Consider the following 14,056-nt stretch of genomic DNA (forward strand, 5'->3'; position numbering starts at 1 on the left):
TCTGTCCAGGTCCAGGGATCCTCAGGCGGAAGCAGTGGATGCGTTGTCACTTCCTTGGAATTATCAAACTGCTTATGTCTTTCCGCCTCTAGTTCTTCTTCCAAGAGTGATTTCAAAAATCATAATGGAGCATTCATTTGTACTGCTGGTGGCTCCAGCATGGCCACACAGGTTTTGGTATGCGGATCTTGTTCGGATGTCCAGTTGCCAACCCTGGCCACTTCCGTTAAAGGGACAGTACCATAGAATTGTTATTGTTTTAAAAGATAGATAATCCCTTTATTACCCATTCCCCAGTTTTACATAACCAACACAGTTATGTTAATATACTTTTTACCTCTGTGATTACCTTGTATCTCGGAACCTTCTTCCAGCCCCCTGATCACATGACTGTGACTGTTTATTATCTATTGACTTAAATTTAGCATTATTTTGTGCTAGATCTTAAATAACCCCCTGTGCCTGATCACAGTGTTATCTATATAGCCCACGTGTACTTTCTGTCTCTTTGTGTTGAAAAGAGATTTAAAAAGCATGTGCTAAGAGGCAGCCCTCAAAGGCTTAGAAATTAGCATATGAGCCTACCTATGTTTAGTTTAAACTAAGAATACCAAGAGAAAAAAGCAAATTTGATGATAAAAGTAAATTGGAAAGTTGATTAAAATTAAAAGTCCTATCTGAATAATGAAAGTTTAATTTATACTAGACTGTCCCTTTAAGGCCAGACCTTCTATTTCAAGGTCCATTTTTCCATCAGGATCTCAAATCATTAAATTTGAAGGTATGGAGATTGAACGCTTAGTGCTTAGTCATAGAGGTTTCTATGACTCTGTGATTAATACTATGTTGCAGGCTCGCAAATCTGTGTCTAGAAAGATTTATTACCGAGTTTGGAAGACTTACATTTCATGGTGTTCTTCTCATAAATTCGCTTGGCATTCTTTTAGAATTCCTAGAATTTTACAGTTTCTTCAGGATTGTTTGGATAAGGGTTTGTCTGCAAGTTCCTTGAAAGGACAAATCTCGGCTCTTTCTGTTCTGTTTCACAGAAAAATTGCTAATCTTCCTGATATTCATTGTTTTGTACAGGCTTTGGTTCGTATCAAGCCTGTCATTAAGCCAATTTCTCCTCCCTGGAGTCTTAATTTGGTTTTGAGGGTTTTACAGGCTCCTCCGTTTCAGCGTTTGCATTCTCTGGACATTAAATTACTTTCTTGGAAAGTATTGTTCCTTTTGGCCATCTCTGCTGCTAGAAGAGTTTCTGAATTATCTGCTCTTTCTTTTGAGTCTCCTTTTCTGATTTTTCATCAGGATAAGGCGGTTTTGCGGACTTCATTTAAATTTTTACCTAAAGTTGTGAATTCCAACAACATTAGTAGAGAAATTGTTGTCCCTTCTTTGTGTCCTAATCCTAAGAATTCTTTGGAAAGATCTTTACATTCTTTGGATGTGGTAAGAGCCTTGAAATATTATGTTGAAGCTACTAAAGATTTCAGAAAGACTTCTAGTCTATTTATCTTTTCTGGTTCTAGGAAAGGTCAGAAGGCTTCTGCCATTTCTTTGGCGTCTTGGTTAAAGCTTTTGATTCATCATGCTTATTTGGAGTCGGGTAAATCCCCGCCTCAGAGGATTACGGCTCATTTTACTAGGGCAGTTTCTACTTCCTGGGCTTTTAAGAATGAAGCTTATGTTGATCAGATTTGCAAAGCAGCAACTTGGTCTTCTTTGCATACTTTTACTAAATTTTCTACCATTTTGATGTTTTCTTTTCTTCAGAAGCAGTTTTTGGTAGAAAATTACTTCAGGCAGCTGTTTCATTTTGATTCTTCTGCTTATAATTTCAGTTTTTTTCATTATAAGATTAAAACTTTTTGATTTGGGTTGTGGATTCTTTTTTCAGCGGAATTGGCTGTTTTTATTTTTATCCCTCCCTCTCTAGTGACTCTTGCGTGGAGTTCCACATCTTGGGTATTTGCTATCCCATACGTCACTAGCTCATGGACTCTTGCCAATTACATGAAAGAAAACATAATTTATGTAAGAACTTACCTGATAAATTCATTTCTTTCATATTGGCTAGAGTCCATGAGGCCCACCCATTTTGTGGTGGTTATGATTAAAGCACAATTATTCCAATTCCTTGTTGATGCTTTCGCTCCTTTCTTATCTCCCCACTTCTTGGCTATTTGTTAAACTGAATTGTGGGTGTGGTGGGGGGTGTATTTATAGGTATTTTGAGGTTTGGGAAACTTTGCCCCTCCTGGTAGGAATGTATATCCCATACGTCACTAGCTCATGGACTCTTGCCAATATGAAAGAAATGAATTTATCAGGTAAATTCTTACATACATTATGTTTTTATTTCAATGTAACTAGGTTTACTTAAAGGGACACTGTAACCAAATTTTTTCTTTCGTAATTCAGATTGAGCATGACATTTTAAGCAACTTTCTAATTTACTCCTTTTATCAAATTTTCTTCATTCTCTTGGTATCTTTATTTGAAATGCAAAAATGTAAGTTTAGATGCCGGCCCATTTTTGGTGAACAACCTGGGTTGTCCTTGCTGATTGGTGGATAAATTCATTCGCCAATAAAAAAAAAGTGCTGTCCAGAGTACTGAACCCAAAACAAGCTTAGATGCCTTCTTTTTCAAATAAAGATAGCAAGAGAACGAAGAAAATTGATAATAGGAGTAAATTAGAAAGTTGCTTAAAATTGCATGTTCTTTCTGAATTACAAAAGAAAAATTTTGGGTACAGTGTCCCTTTAAGGTAAATATATTATTTCTATATAATTATATTATTTATTTAGCATGCTCTTGTTTTAAAATACTTCTGAAATGTGTGCTTGCTCCACTCTCTCACAGAGAGAGCAACTCATTTTATGACCATTTCCAGTTTACTTTTCATATCAAATTGACTTTATTTTTGCAACACTGCTGCCATATAGTGCTTTAAACACAAGTACACTCCTGAGCATTCTGCTTTCCAACGAAGGCTGCAAAAAAATTAAGTAAATTTGATAATAGAATTAAATTGGAAACTTTCTTAAAATTGTATTCTCTATCTGGATCATGGAAAAACAAAAAAACACAAACCCCAATTTTTTTTCATGATTCAGAGAAAGCATTCATTTTTAAACAACTTTATAATTTAATTATAATATCAAATTTTCTTCGATCTTCTTAGTAGTGTGCACGTGTCTGTAGTGCTATATGGCAGCAGTTTTGCAAGAATGTTATCCATATGCATTAGCACTAGATTGCAGCGCTATCTTCTGCCATTAAGGGTTTCAAACACCTACCTAGTTATCTATATAACAAGAAATACCATAAGAATAAAGCAAATGTTAAAAAATGTTCAGTCTAAATCACAAAAGGATTTTTTTCCGTTTCATGTCCCTTTTAAGTATGGTAAAATTTACTGTAGCCTTCAGCATACTACATAGCAGTTGATTAGCCACAAAAAAAAAAAGGACCAGGGGCAAGGACTCTTCAACAGAGTATACCTGAATTGAATTATTCCTTTTTTGCAAAGCTTTTTATTGTGCTAACAAAAGGACATTGTTCTTCAAAATATGTTTTATATATATATAATTAGATAAGTTTCTGACTCCTACATTTATGGGCTGGCTTACAGATTTTGAACAAATTTGTTGACCATTGTGCTAGGAGTTTGTCTACTGTCATAAGGCATTTTTTGTTTCTACTGGTGGTGTTTTTTTTTTTTTTGTTTGTTTTTCTTGAGGTTTTTTTGCGCTCTCATGTTATCAATTTCCCTTCTTTTTTTAGGAACCTTCTCCCTATCAGTCATGTCTGTATAGAAGATGGTGAGAAACCAATGGTCCTTCTGCCTTTTATGAACTGGGGCAACCTGAAGCTGTTTCTGCGACAGTGCAAGTTAGTGGAAGCCAATAATCCTCAGGTAAAGAAGGGTTAAAACCTCTTCTAACATAACTAATAACTTACTTCTGAAGATCCTTCAAAAGTTAGGGGATTTATTTACTTGCACATTCATATGTTTGCTGATGAGTTAAATATTTTCTTAATAAATGGAAAGAGTCCACAGCTGCATTCATTACTTTTAGGAAATAAGAACCTGGCCACCAGAAGGAGGCAAAGACACCCCAACTAAAGGCTTAAATACTTCACCCACTAGCCTCATCCCCCAGTCATTCTTTGCCTTTCGTCCCAGGAGGTTGGCAGAGAAGTGTCAGAAGTTTGTTTTCGTCTCTTATGGAGGGTAGTACTCTTCGACATGGGACAGGAGTTTTAAGTAATCCTGTCAGTCTCTCAGTGAGGGCTTCGATGGAAGTTAGAGTCCGGAGATGCAGGAAGAGTCTTTCTGCGAGACCATCCCAACTCAATTTTAACAACTCTACAAGCAATCAGCGTTGTCGAACTTCGCTTCACTGCCTTTTTTCTTCTCTCAAGTCAATGGCAGAGGCGAGGCTACTATTCGCCACACTTGAAGGGCCGTGTAACTGTTCCACGGCGTAGATTCCAGTAAGATCGTTTAATTTTACTTCTTCATGAATGTACTGTAACTCATTTGTTCCTGCAAACTCGCATGAAAAATACAGGGTCTCAGTGAAACTCCTTTAGTATCTTGGAATCAAGGGTTAATATCTCCTGAGGGGGATTATTGAACAGGGGGATTATTGAACAGGGGTATTATTGAACAGGGTTTTTTTTAATCATGTTTATGTGATTCAATCTTCTTATGTGTAGTGTTAACTGGGCTCGTGGCTTTTGGAACATAACTGTCTTTCAAAGTGACACAACCTTACGGTTGGGCACTTTTTTTTTTTTGACTATACGGTTCACCTTGTGACCGGACGTGTGTACGTTTTGCTCTCCCATTTCCGCATTCCTGACTGTGTGGCGACAGAGAATTCTAGTCCGCTGGTGTCTGGTTCATAGGAGGTGGTGAGTGCCCCAGCCATTGTGGGTGTCAGGTGCCATTTAAATTGTTTTATACATAGTCCATTTTTTTGTTGGTATCCTTTATCCAGTTATGGAGGATGCTGATGTTGAGATTGTTCAACTTTCTGATTCAGATTCTTCATCCTGTGAAGAATGTGAATTGACCCCATTGACTCAGGTCAGTCAGTTATGTTCTTTAGGCCGTCCTAGAGCGCCTTGTTCCTCGGGCTCGGGGATTCAAGGGACTGCTGAGCCATCTGCCTCGGGGGGCCCTGTCCTCCGGGGAGAAGAATTCCCTACCGCTCCCTACTACTACACATGCGGGTAACCCAGGTTATGTGCTTTCCTCCTTTGAAAGATGGATTGTTCCCCCCCGGAGGTTGTGGCACGTTTTCGCTTTTACATACTTTTGGCGCTTGCGCATCTACAAAGTCCAGATGTTTATTTGTGATTGTGCTTGTGCCCCATTGCCCCAGGTATCTCAGCCACTGGAGGCCATGTGCAAGTTCCCTGCGGGTGTAACTGTTCCTGAGTGTTGTGCTTTTTGTTACAGGCGGCTCGCCTTTGTGTCTTACTTAACTCATCAGTCTCCTTCGAATGGCTCACCTCGCTAGACATGGGGAGATTAAGTAATCTCCTTTATGTCTTGTTATCAAGATCCTTCCCAGTTTTTGTGGACGAATAGGCTTTCGGTTAGGCTGGTCCTGCGGATCTTTCTGTTCTTCTTGGGTGTTAACCCTCGGATTGCCTGTTATTTTATCCGGTTAGGATAAATTTTAGTTTCTTTTTCATACTATGTTTCCTGCGGGAAAAATCTCTGGGATCAATACTCGCTGTTGCTTCTATGGAAAATGTTCGGGACACGTTAGTCCCATGTTTGTCTGTTTCTCTTCCTCCCTCTCTGAGGGCGTATTTAGCCAGCTTGGCAGTTATGACCTTGGTATCAGGCTACTCCTGCTTGAGTTCAGATCTTCTGTCTTGTGGCTTATTTAGACACGTTGCGCCTATTATACCTTGCTGGTCAGGTTAGGGTGCTGAGTGCTCTTAACATTATTTGTTTTACTAGTTTCAGCTAAGCATTATCAAGAGGACTTGCTTGTCTGTGCGGCTCTCGGGATTGTTTCAGTCCTAATTAGCGGTTTCTCTGGTGAGGGGGTCAGTGAATTTTGCTGCGTCACTCTGTTTCCGATACCCTCAAACTAGAGTTTCCTTCCCTCGTGGTGGTAAGATTAGAGGGTTTAGCGCCTTTTCCGGCGGTGTTGCTTTAGGAAACTATCCCTTATGGACTTGTTCTTTTAGTGTTTCTCTTCTTCATTGAGACCTCTTGGATTGTCCGTTTCTCCTTGGGATGGGTCGTCATCGGGCGACTGGATTCCCTTCGGGAGTGGTTGTTCCTTTTTCAGGACATTAGTCAGGGGGGTCCTTTTGGGCTCCGGTTAAGGGTACTTTCCCGATGTTGGGAGTGCTCTGCATCTCTTTCTTGGGATAGAAGAGGGTCCTAGTGGTTTTCCATTTATATGGTTCAGGTATTGTCATCCAGGTGGCATCCAAACCCATGTTTTACTGTCCTCTGACTTCGAATCAGAGGTGTTGTGGAGGCTTGATGTTGCTCTGTTCGGGTGACTTGTCCTCATTGTTCCCCCTGTGTCTGGAGCTCGTGGCTACTCTGAGCGAGGTTTGCTAGTTCGATCCCCGGCGAGGTCTACTCAGCCTTTCCTCCTTTCGAGGTTGATAAAATGAGCAGCACCTTGTGTTCCTTAGAAGGATTAGCCGCCCTTTTCAAGCTCTATCATGTTAATGATGCTTGGACTCCTGTTAGCTCTATTGTCCTTTTATGGCCATGGTTCTTTGGAGTGTTGGGCTCCTGCAAGGGGTGGTCTCTTCCCTTTTGGATAGGACTTGCAAGGGCTTCTTGCTCTTGTTATCTGGGTTATTCTGTTTTTTTTTTCCCTGGGAGGTCTGTTTTTTTATATCAGACGAGGGATTTATGTGCCTGGAAGATTGTTTAATCTAAACATTTGTGGGACCCGGGCTTCTTCTCCTGATTTTCCGGTTGTCGAGGGTTTTACTCAGCGTTTTCTCTTTGTGGATCCTGCCGTGAGATAGTAGCGGACCTTATGATCATAGGACTGGCTTGGGGGTTCTAGTTTCTGGGGTACTTGGGCTTAGCCCTTGTTCTGGCTGTTCTGTTTTACAACTTGGCCAGATTTATGAGAGCCGGGGCTCCTTGGGCCTTGTCTTGTGCCAGGCGATACGGTTCCCTTGGGACAGCCAACTAACGTAACCTGATGGTGGGCTTTCCTGCCTAGTAAATGGAAGGTTTTCAGTTGCTCAGCTGTCACTTAGCGCCTGTTATGTGTGCTAGCACGATGTGTTTTAAGGGGTTCTTCTGTGTTTGTCAGTTACGTGGCCTTGCGTCCTCTCGGTTCTTCCTACGACTTCCTGTGTCCTGTGTGGGCAGGTGTTTATCGACGCTCTCCTCTTCAGGGGGCTCGTTGTCCTCCTCACGGAGGTGTGGTTCCCTTTTTAGGGGCCTCTCCTGTGTTCAGCAGGTTGGAACAGATATCTATCTGGTTCTGGGATTGGTCTGCTCTTTGAGTTGTTCCTTTCCATCTGGGAAACTCATGGCTCCGCATTGAGACTTAGTCGGTGGCCTTGCTAGATCTCCTTGGGTCTAAAGTCTGCTCGTTTTTCTTTAGGTTGGAGTGGCTGTATCCATTCTTCCGCTCTTTTGGGGGCCGGTCTTGGGGTTCCTTTCGGTTCCCTTACTTTCAGATCTGCCGTTGCTTGGGCTGGTCCGGCTAGGTGTAGGAGTTGAGATCTGTTGTTCATCTTCAGGTCTTGGGGTTGACAGTGGACCTTCCTTTTTTAGAGGTTCTGTGCCTCTCCCCCTTTGAGATCTGTGGGTAGGCTTGGCGGCCTGGATTGCCTGGAGAGTTTCCTCTGTCTTGGAGGTTGGGCAATCTCTGTCTTTGAATGGGCAGTCTGCTATTTTGTTCGGCCACTTCTCCCTTACTGATAGTGTTTTCTCTGTGTCTTCCTACAGATGGCAGCGGGTTACTGGACTTGGATGTTTATTTTCTGAGTTGGCTGCTTGTAATTTTCTGTTTGCTCAGTCTCTGAGTTCTGACGTTTTGAGGACTTTGTCTTCAGCTGTCTTTTTCGGTGCTGTTTCACTGATGTTTGGGAGATGTTTATTCTCCTTGATGATGCCCGGTTGCTCCTTGTGTGTTGGGCGTTGTCTCGCCTTGTTCTCAGGATCATTCGGGTCTCTTTGGACTTGTCCCTCCTTGAATGTTTTTTTTTCTTCCTTTATGGATTTGGCTGTACCTTTGGGTATCCCTTTGGCTTACCCTTGTCCTCTCCCTTTTGGGGATTTTGGTACTATACTAGTAGGGTGACCGACTGCTGAGTGACAGTTTTCCTGGAGGAGTGTTGGCTCAGCGAGTCTGCTTGCGGTCTCTAGTTAGGCTTTCGGACTATCTGTGGGTCAGTGTCCTTGGGGCCTTTTCCTTCTAGTTCTTTTGCCCGGCTCAGACGAAGCGGGTTTGGTTGGGTTGTGTTTTTTTTCAGGCCTGGTGCCCTAAGAATGGGCCGCCTATTAACTCTCCCGTTTTTGCATTCAGTGTCCTCTATAGCTTGGGTATTGTTTTCCCAAAAGTAATGAATGCAGCTGTGGACTCTTTCCATTTATGAAGAAAAACTTAAATTATGCTTACCTGATCATTTTCTTTTCTTCAGATGGAAAGAGTCCACAGCTCCCCACCCGTAATTTTTCTGTGGGGCGTCTATTTTTTATTCTTCTGGCACCTTTTCACCCTCTACTGTTCCTTGTTCCTCGGCAGAATGACTGGGGGATGAGGGAAGTGGATGAGTATTTAAGCCTTTGGCTAGGTTTTTTGCCGCCTCCTGGTGGCCAGGTCCTTATTTCCCAAAGTAATGAATTCAGCTGTGGACTCTTTCCATCTGAAGAAAAGAAAATTATCAGGTAAGCATAATTTTAAGTTTTTATATGCCCAAATAGCAACCTGTTCTGATCATCACAAACTTGTGTTTGCCTATTTGTAAAGTTTCAACATGTGAAACCTGTGTACAATACATAGATTGCAATTAGTACACTAAAATGCAATTCGTCTTGACAGAGTAAACTAACAGAGGAGGAGAACATGCCTACTCTGAAGAGTTAATTGTCTGGCTGCAGTACTTGTACCTACCTGGTATTGCTGGTTCATTTGCTGGCAGGGTCATCTCAGCCTTTTATCATTCCAAAGTAGATGCATTGTAATAATAGTTATTATTTTTAAGCTGTTGAATATTAAAATCCAAGGCCCGCTACTATGTACTCCAGTGGGGAGAAAATAAGTGTATACAATAACATTTATAATTATATACTATTTCATATCTGTAAATATACACATTGCCCCCTTGTATTTTTGAAGAAGGGAGACAAAATTAGAATCTTTTTGATTGCCGTTACTGTTCATTTTCACAGCAAATTAAAATCTGTGTGTACATCTAGTTTGTCCTTTAACCCCTTAATGACCACAGCACTTTTCCATTTTCTGTCCGTTTGGGACCAAGGCTATTTTTACATTTCAGCAGTGTTTGTGTTTAGCTGTAATTTTCCTCTTACTCGTTTACTGTACCCACACATATTATATACCGTTTTTAAATGGACTTTCTAAAGATACCATTATTTTCATCATATCTTATAATTTACTATAAAAAAAATTATAAAATATGAGGAAAAAATGGAAAAAAACACACTTTTTCTAACTGACCCCCAAAATCTGTTACACATCTACAACCACAAAAAAACACCCATGCTAAATAGTTTCTAAATTTTGTCCTGATTTTAGAAATACCCAATGTTTACATGTTCTTTGCTTTTTTTGTAAACTATAGGGCCATAAATACAAGTAGCACTTTGCTATTTCCAAACCATTTCTTTTCAAAATTAGCGCTAGTTACATTAGAACACTGATATCTTTCAGGAATCTCTGAATATCCATTGACATGTATATATTTTTTTTTAGTAGACAACCCAAAGTATTGATCTAGGCCCATTTTGGTATATTTCATGCCACCATTTCACCGCCAAATGCAATCAAATACAAAAAATCGTTCACTTTTCACAAATTTTTTCACAAACTTTTGGTTTCTAACTTAAATTATTTACAAACAGCTTGTGCAATTATGGCATAAATGGTTGTAAATTCTTCTCTGGGATCCCCTTTGTTCAGAAATAGCAGACATATATGACTTTGGCGTTGCTTTTTGGTAATTAGAAGGCCGCTAAATGCCACTGCGCACCACACGTGTATTATGCCCAGCAGTGAAGGGGTTAATTAGGGAGCATGTAGGGAGCTTTTTGGGATAGTTTTAGCTTTAAGTGTAGTGTAGTAGACAACCCCAAGTATTGATCTAGGCCAATTTTGGTATATTTTATGCCACCATTTCACCGCCAAATGCGATCAAATTAAAAAAAAAAGTAAAATTTTTCTCAATTTTAGGTTTCTCACTGAAATTATTTACAAACAGCTTGTGCAATTATGGCACAAATGGTTGTAAATGCTTCTCTGGGATCCCCTTTGTTCAGAAATAGCAGACATATATGGCTTTGGCATTGCTTTTTGGTAATTAGAAGGCCTCTAAATGCCGCTGCGCATCACACGTGTATTATGGCTAGCAGTGAAGGGGTTAATTATGTAGCTTGTAGGGAGCTTGCAGGGTTAATTTTATCTTTAGTGTAGAGCTCAGCCTCCCACCTGAAACATCAGACCCCCTGATCCCTCCCAAACAGCTCTCTTCCCTCCCCCACCCCACAATTGTCCCCGCCATCTTAAGTACTGGCAGAAACTCTGCCAGTACTAAAATAAAAGGTATTTGGACCTTTTTTTTTTTTTTTTTTTTTAAAAAAAAAAAAGCATATTTACATATGCAGATGTGTATGATCCCCCCTTAGACCCCATCCTCACTGATCCCCCACCTAACAGCTCTCTAACCCTTCCCCTCTGCCTTAATGGGCGCCAAAAAATGTGCCTTTTTAAAAAAAAAAAAAAAAAAGCCCTTTTCTGTAGTGTAGCTTTCCTCCCCCCACCAAGACCAACCCCCAACCCCTTCCAGATCCCTTAGATTATATTTTTAATATTTAAACTTTCTAAGTTTATTTACTTTTAACTTTATGTTTTTCTGTAGTGTAGCGGTTCCCACCCGCTCCCGCCCCGTGCACGCGCCCCCGTGGGTCCCGCCCCCTCCACTCCATACAGAGCATCGATGGCCGTCCACCCGCCTCCCACATAAGCTCCCACCCACCAACGATACCGGCCATCGATGTCCGGTGCAGAGAGGGCCACAGAGTGGCTCTCTCTGCATCGGATGGCCAAGGGGGGTTATTGCAGGATGCCTCCATATCGTGGCATCACTGCTATAACCGGAAAGCAGCTGCTTTCCAGACCAAGGACGTACGCCACACGTCCTCGGTCATTAACTGTATTTTTTTTTGAGGACGTGTGGCGTACGTCCTTGGTCGTTAAGGGGTTAAAAAATCTAAGTTCATTTAATTTTGGGAAAACCAGGCCCCTCTCAAAATTGTCATAAGTAACACCTAATACATTATTTTTAAAGCTTTGAAATGAAGACTTTAAATGCTAAACAGCATTTTAAACCTGATAAAATAATCACACAACACAGAATATATAATTAAACCAAGTTAAATGAACAAAAACATTTGCTAAACATTATAAACCTAATAAAATAATAACACAACACATACTTCACTTGCATTTTTCTGCAAAGAGTTCTTTCTATGCATTCCAATCTGGACTGATTTATAGACAGGAAGATCTTGTTCCTTTGAAATCTGCTCGATAGCTCAGGTCTGGTTAAACTGATTAAATTCAGCTTGCTTGGCTTTGCTGCAACACAAGCGGACAGCTCCACCTACTGGCTATTTAATAAATGCACTGCTTCTCAATGCTTTTCAATAGCAGTCACATGACTGAAAAAAAGTTTTTTATTCTGAAACGGTGTAAATTGAACCGTTGTAAAGCGAGGGCCACCTGTACTCTTATGCTATATTCAGTCTAAGCAAGTTGCTTACATTTTTAACATCTTACTGCAAAATGTTGTTCAAATTAAAAGGACAGTAAAGTCAAAATTAAACGTTCTCTTGGTATCTTTTATTGAAGAGTAAAACTAGGTAGGCTCATAAGAGCTTTTGTGTGCACGTATCTTTAAAGGGACACTGTACCCAAAAAAATTATTTCGTGATTCAGATTGAGCATGAAATTTTAAGCAACTTTCTAATTTACTCCTTTTATCAAATTGTCTTCATTCTCTTGGTATCTTTAATTGAAATGCAAGAATGTAAGTTTAGATGCCGGCCCATTTTTGGTGAACAACCTGGGTTTTCCTTGCTGATTAGTAGATAAATTCATCCACGAATAAAAAAGTGCTGTCCAGAGTACTGAAACCAAAAAAAGGCTTAGATGCCTTCTTTTTCAAATAATGATAGCAAGAGAACGAAGAAAAATTGATAATAGGAGTAAATTAGAAAGTTGCTGAAAATTGCATGCTCAATCTGAATCACGAAAGAAAATTTTTGGGTACAGTGTCCCTTTAAGTATTCTCTTTCTATATATACACCTTTTCTTGGCTGCTATATGTCATAGAATTTGCACACATCAGGAACCCATCAAATGTTCCCATGTTTGTCTCTTGTTTTCTTAACCAAGATCATATTGGAACAGTTTCATGTGTTTCTGATAGCTTCAGCATGGCCTCATAGGGTTTGGTATGTGAATCTTGTTCGGATGTCCAGTTGCCATCCTTGGCCGCTTTCTCTTTGGCTAGCCCTCTTGTTTTTTTCCATCAGGATCTCAAATTACTAATTTTGGGGTATGGAAATTGATTAGTGTTGAGTCATAGAGGTTTCTCTGACTCGGTTTTTATCGCTATGTTGCAGGCTTTATAAGTCTATTTCAAGGAACATGTATTATAAGGTTTGGAAAACCTATATTTTATAGTGTTCTTCTCAGAAAGTCTCTTGGTATTCTTTTAGAATTCCTAGGATTTTGCAGTTTTTCAGGATGGTTTGGATAAGTTTGTCTGTAAATTTTAACTTCTTGATATTCACTGTTTTGTTCAGGCTTTGGTTGCTATCAAGCCTGTTCATTTATTAATTTCTCCTTTTTGGAGTCTTATTTGGTTTAAAGATTTTGCAGGCTCTTTTCTTTTGAGCCTATATTTTCTTTAAAGATTATCTACTTTCTTGGAAAGTGTTGTTTCTTTTGACTATCTCTTCTGCAACAAGAGTTTCTGATTTCTTCTGTTAAGTGTGATCAGTCCACGGGTCATCATTACTTCTGGGATATTACTCCTCCCCAACAGGAAGTGCAAGAGGATTCACCCAGCAGAGTTGCATATAGCCCCTCCCCTCTACGTCCCCCCCAGTCATTCTCTTGCACCCAACGACTAGATAGGATGTGTGAGAGGACTATGGTGATTTTATTTAGTTTATTTCTTCAATCAAAAGTTTGTTATTTTTTAATAGCACCGGAGTGTGTTATTCCTTCTCTGGTAGAGTTTGAAGAAGAATCTACCAGAGTTTTTTACTATGATTTTAGCCGGAGTTGTTAAGATCATATTGCTGTTTCTCGGCCATCTGAGGAGAGGTAAACTTCAGATCAGGGGACAGCGGGCAGTTTATTCTGCAAAGAGGTATGTAGCAGTTTTTATTTTCTAACAATGGAATTGCTGAGAAAATCCTGCCATACCGACATTATATCATGTATGTATAATTTACATTTTAGTATTCTGGGGAATGGTACTTCACTGGAATTACACTGTGTATATAAGACTTTAGCCTAATAGCAATGCAACAGGCTTTTTAATAACTCTTAATTATGTTAAACGTTTTTGCAGGAATGTAAAATCGTTTTCATTTTCTGAGGTACTGGGTGAATAAAATGTTTTGGGCACTATTTTTCCACTTGGCAGTTGATCTAATTATGACAGTTTTTAATCTCTCTGTGTGTGAGGGGGTGGGACCTTTTTTGGCGCTTTTACTACGCATCAAAAATTTCAGTCAAAAGCTCATTGTTTTTTCCTGCATGTTCCGGTTTATCTC

At 40.0% G+C, this 14,056-nt stretch overlaps 1 protein-coding gene across 2 annotated transcripts in view; it reads left to right on the top strand.

The window, feature by feature from the left end:
- The window catches only part of RYK (receptor like tyrosine kinase), a 677,262-nt gene that overhangs the window by 525,429 nt on the left and 137,777 nt on the right, over window positions 1-14,056 (top strand). For both annotated transcript variants that reach the window (XM_053709793.1, XM_053709795.1), the window contains exon 11: window positions 3,793-3,925. In XM_053709793.1, coding sequence (XP_053565768.1) covers window positions 3,793-3,925 — 133 coding nt within the window. The remainder of the gene's footprint in view (window positions 1-3,792; window positions 3,926-14,056) is intronic.

Source organism: Bombina bombina, chromosome 4, assembly GCF_027579735.1.
Source record: "Bombina bombina isolate aBomBom1 chromosome 4, aBomBom1.pri, whole genome shotgun sequence".
NCBI lineage: Eukaryota > Metazoa > Chordata > Amphibia > Anura > Bombinatoridae > Bombina > Bombina bombina.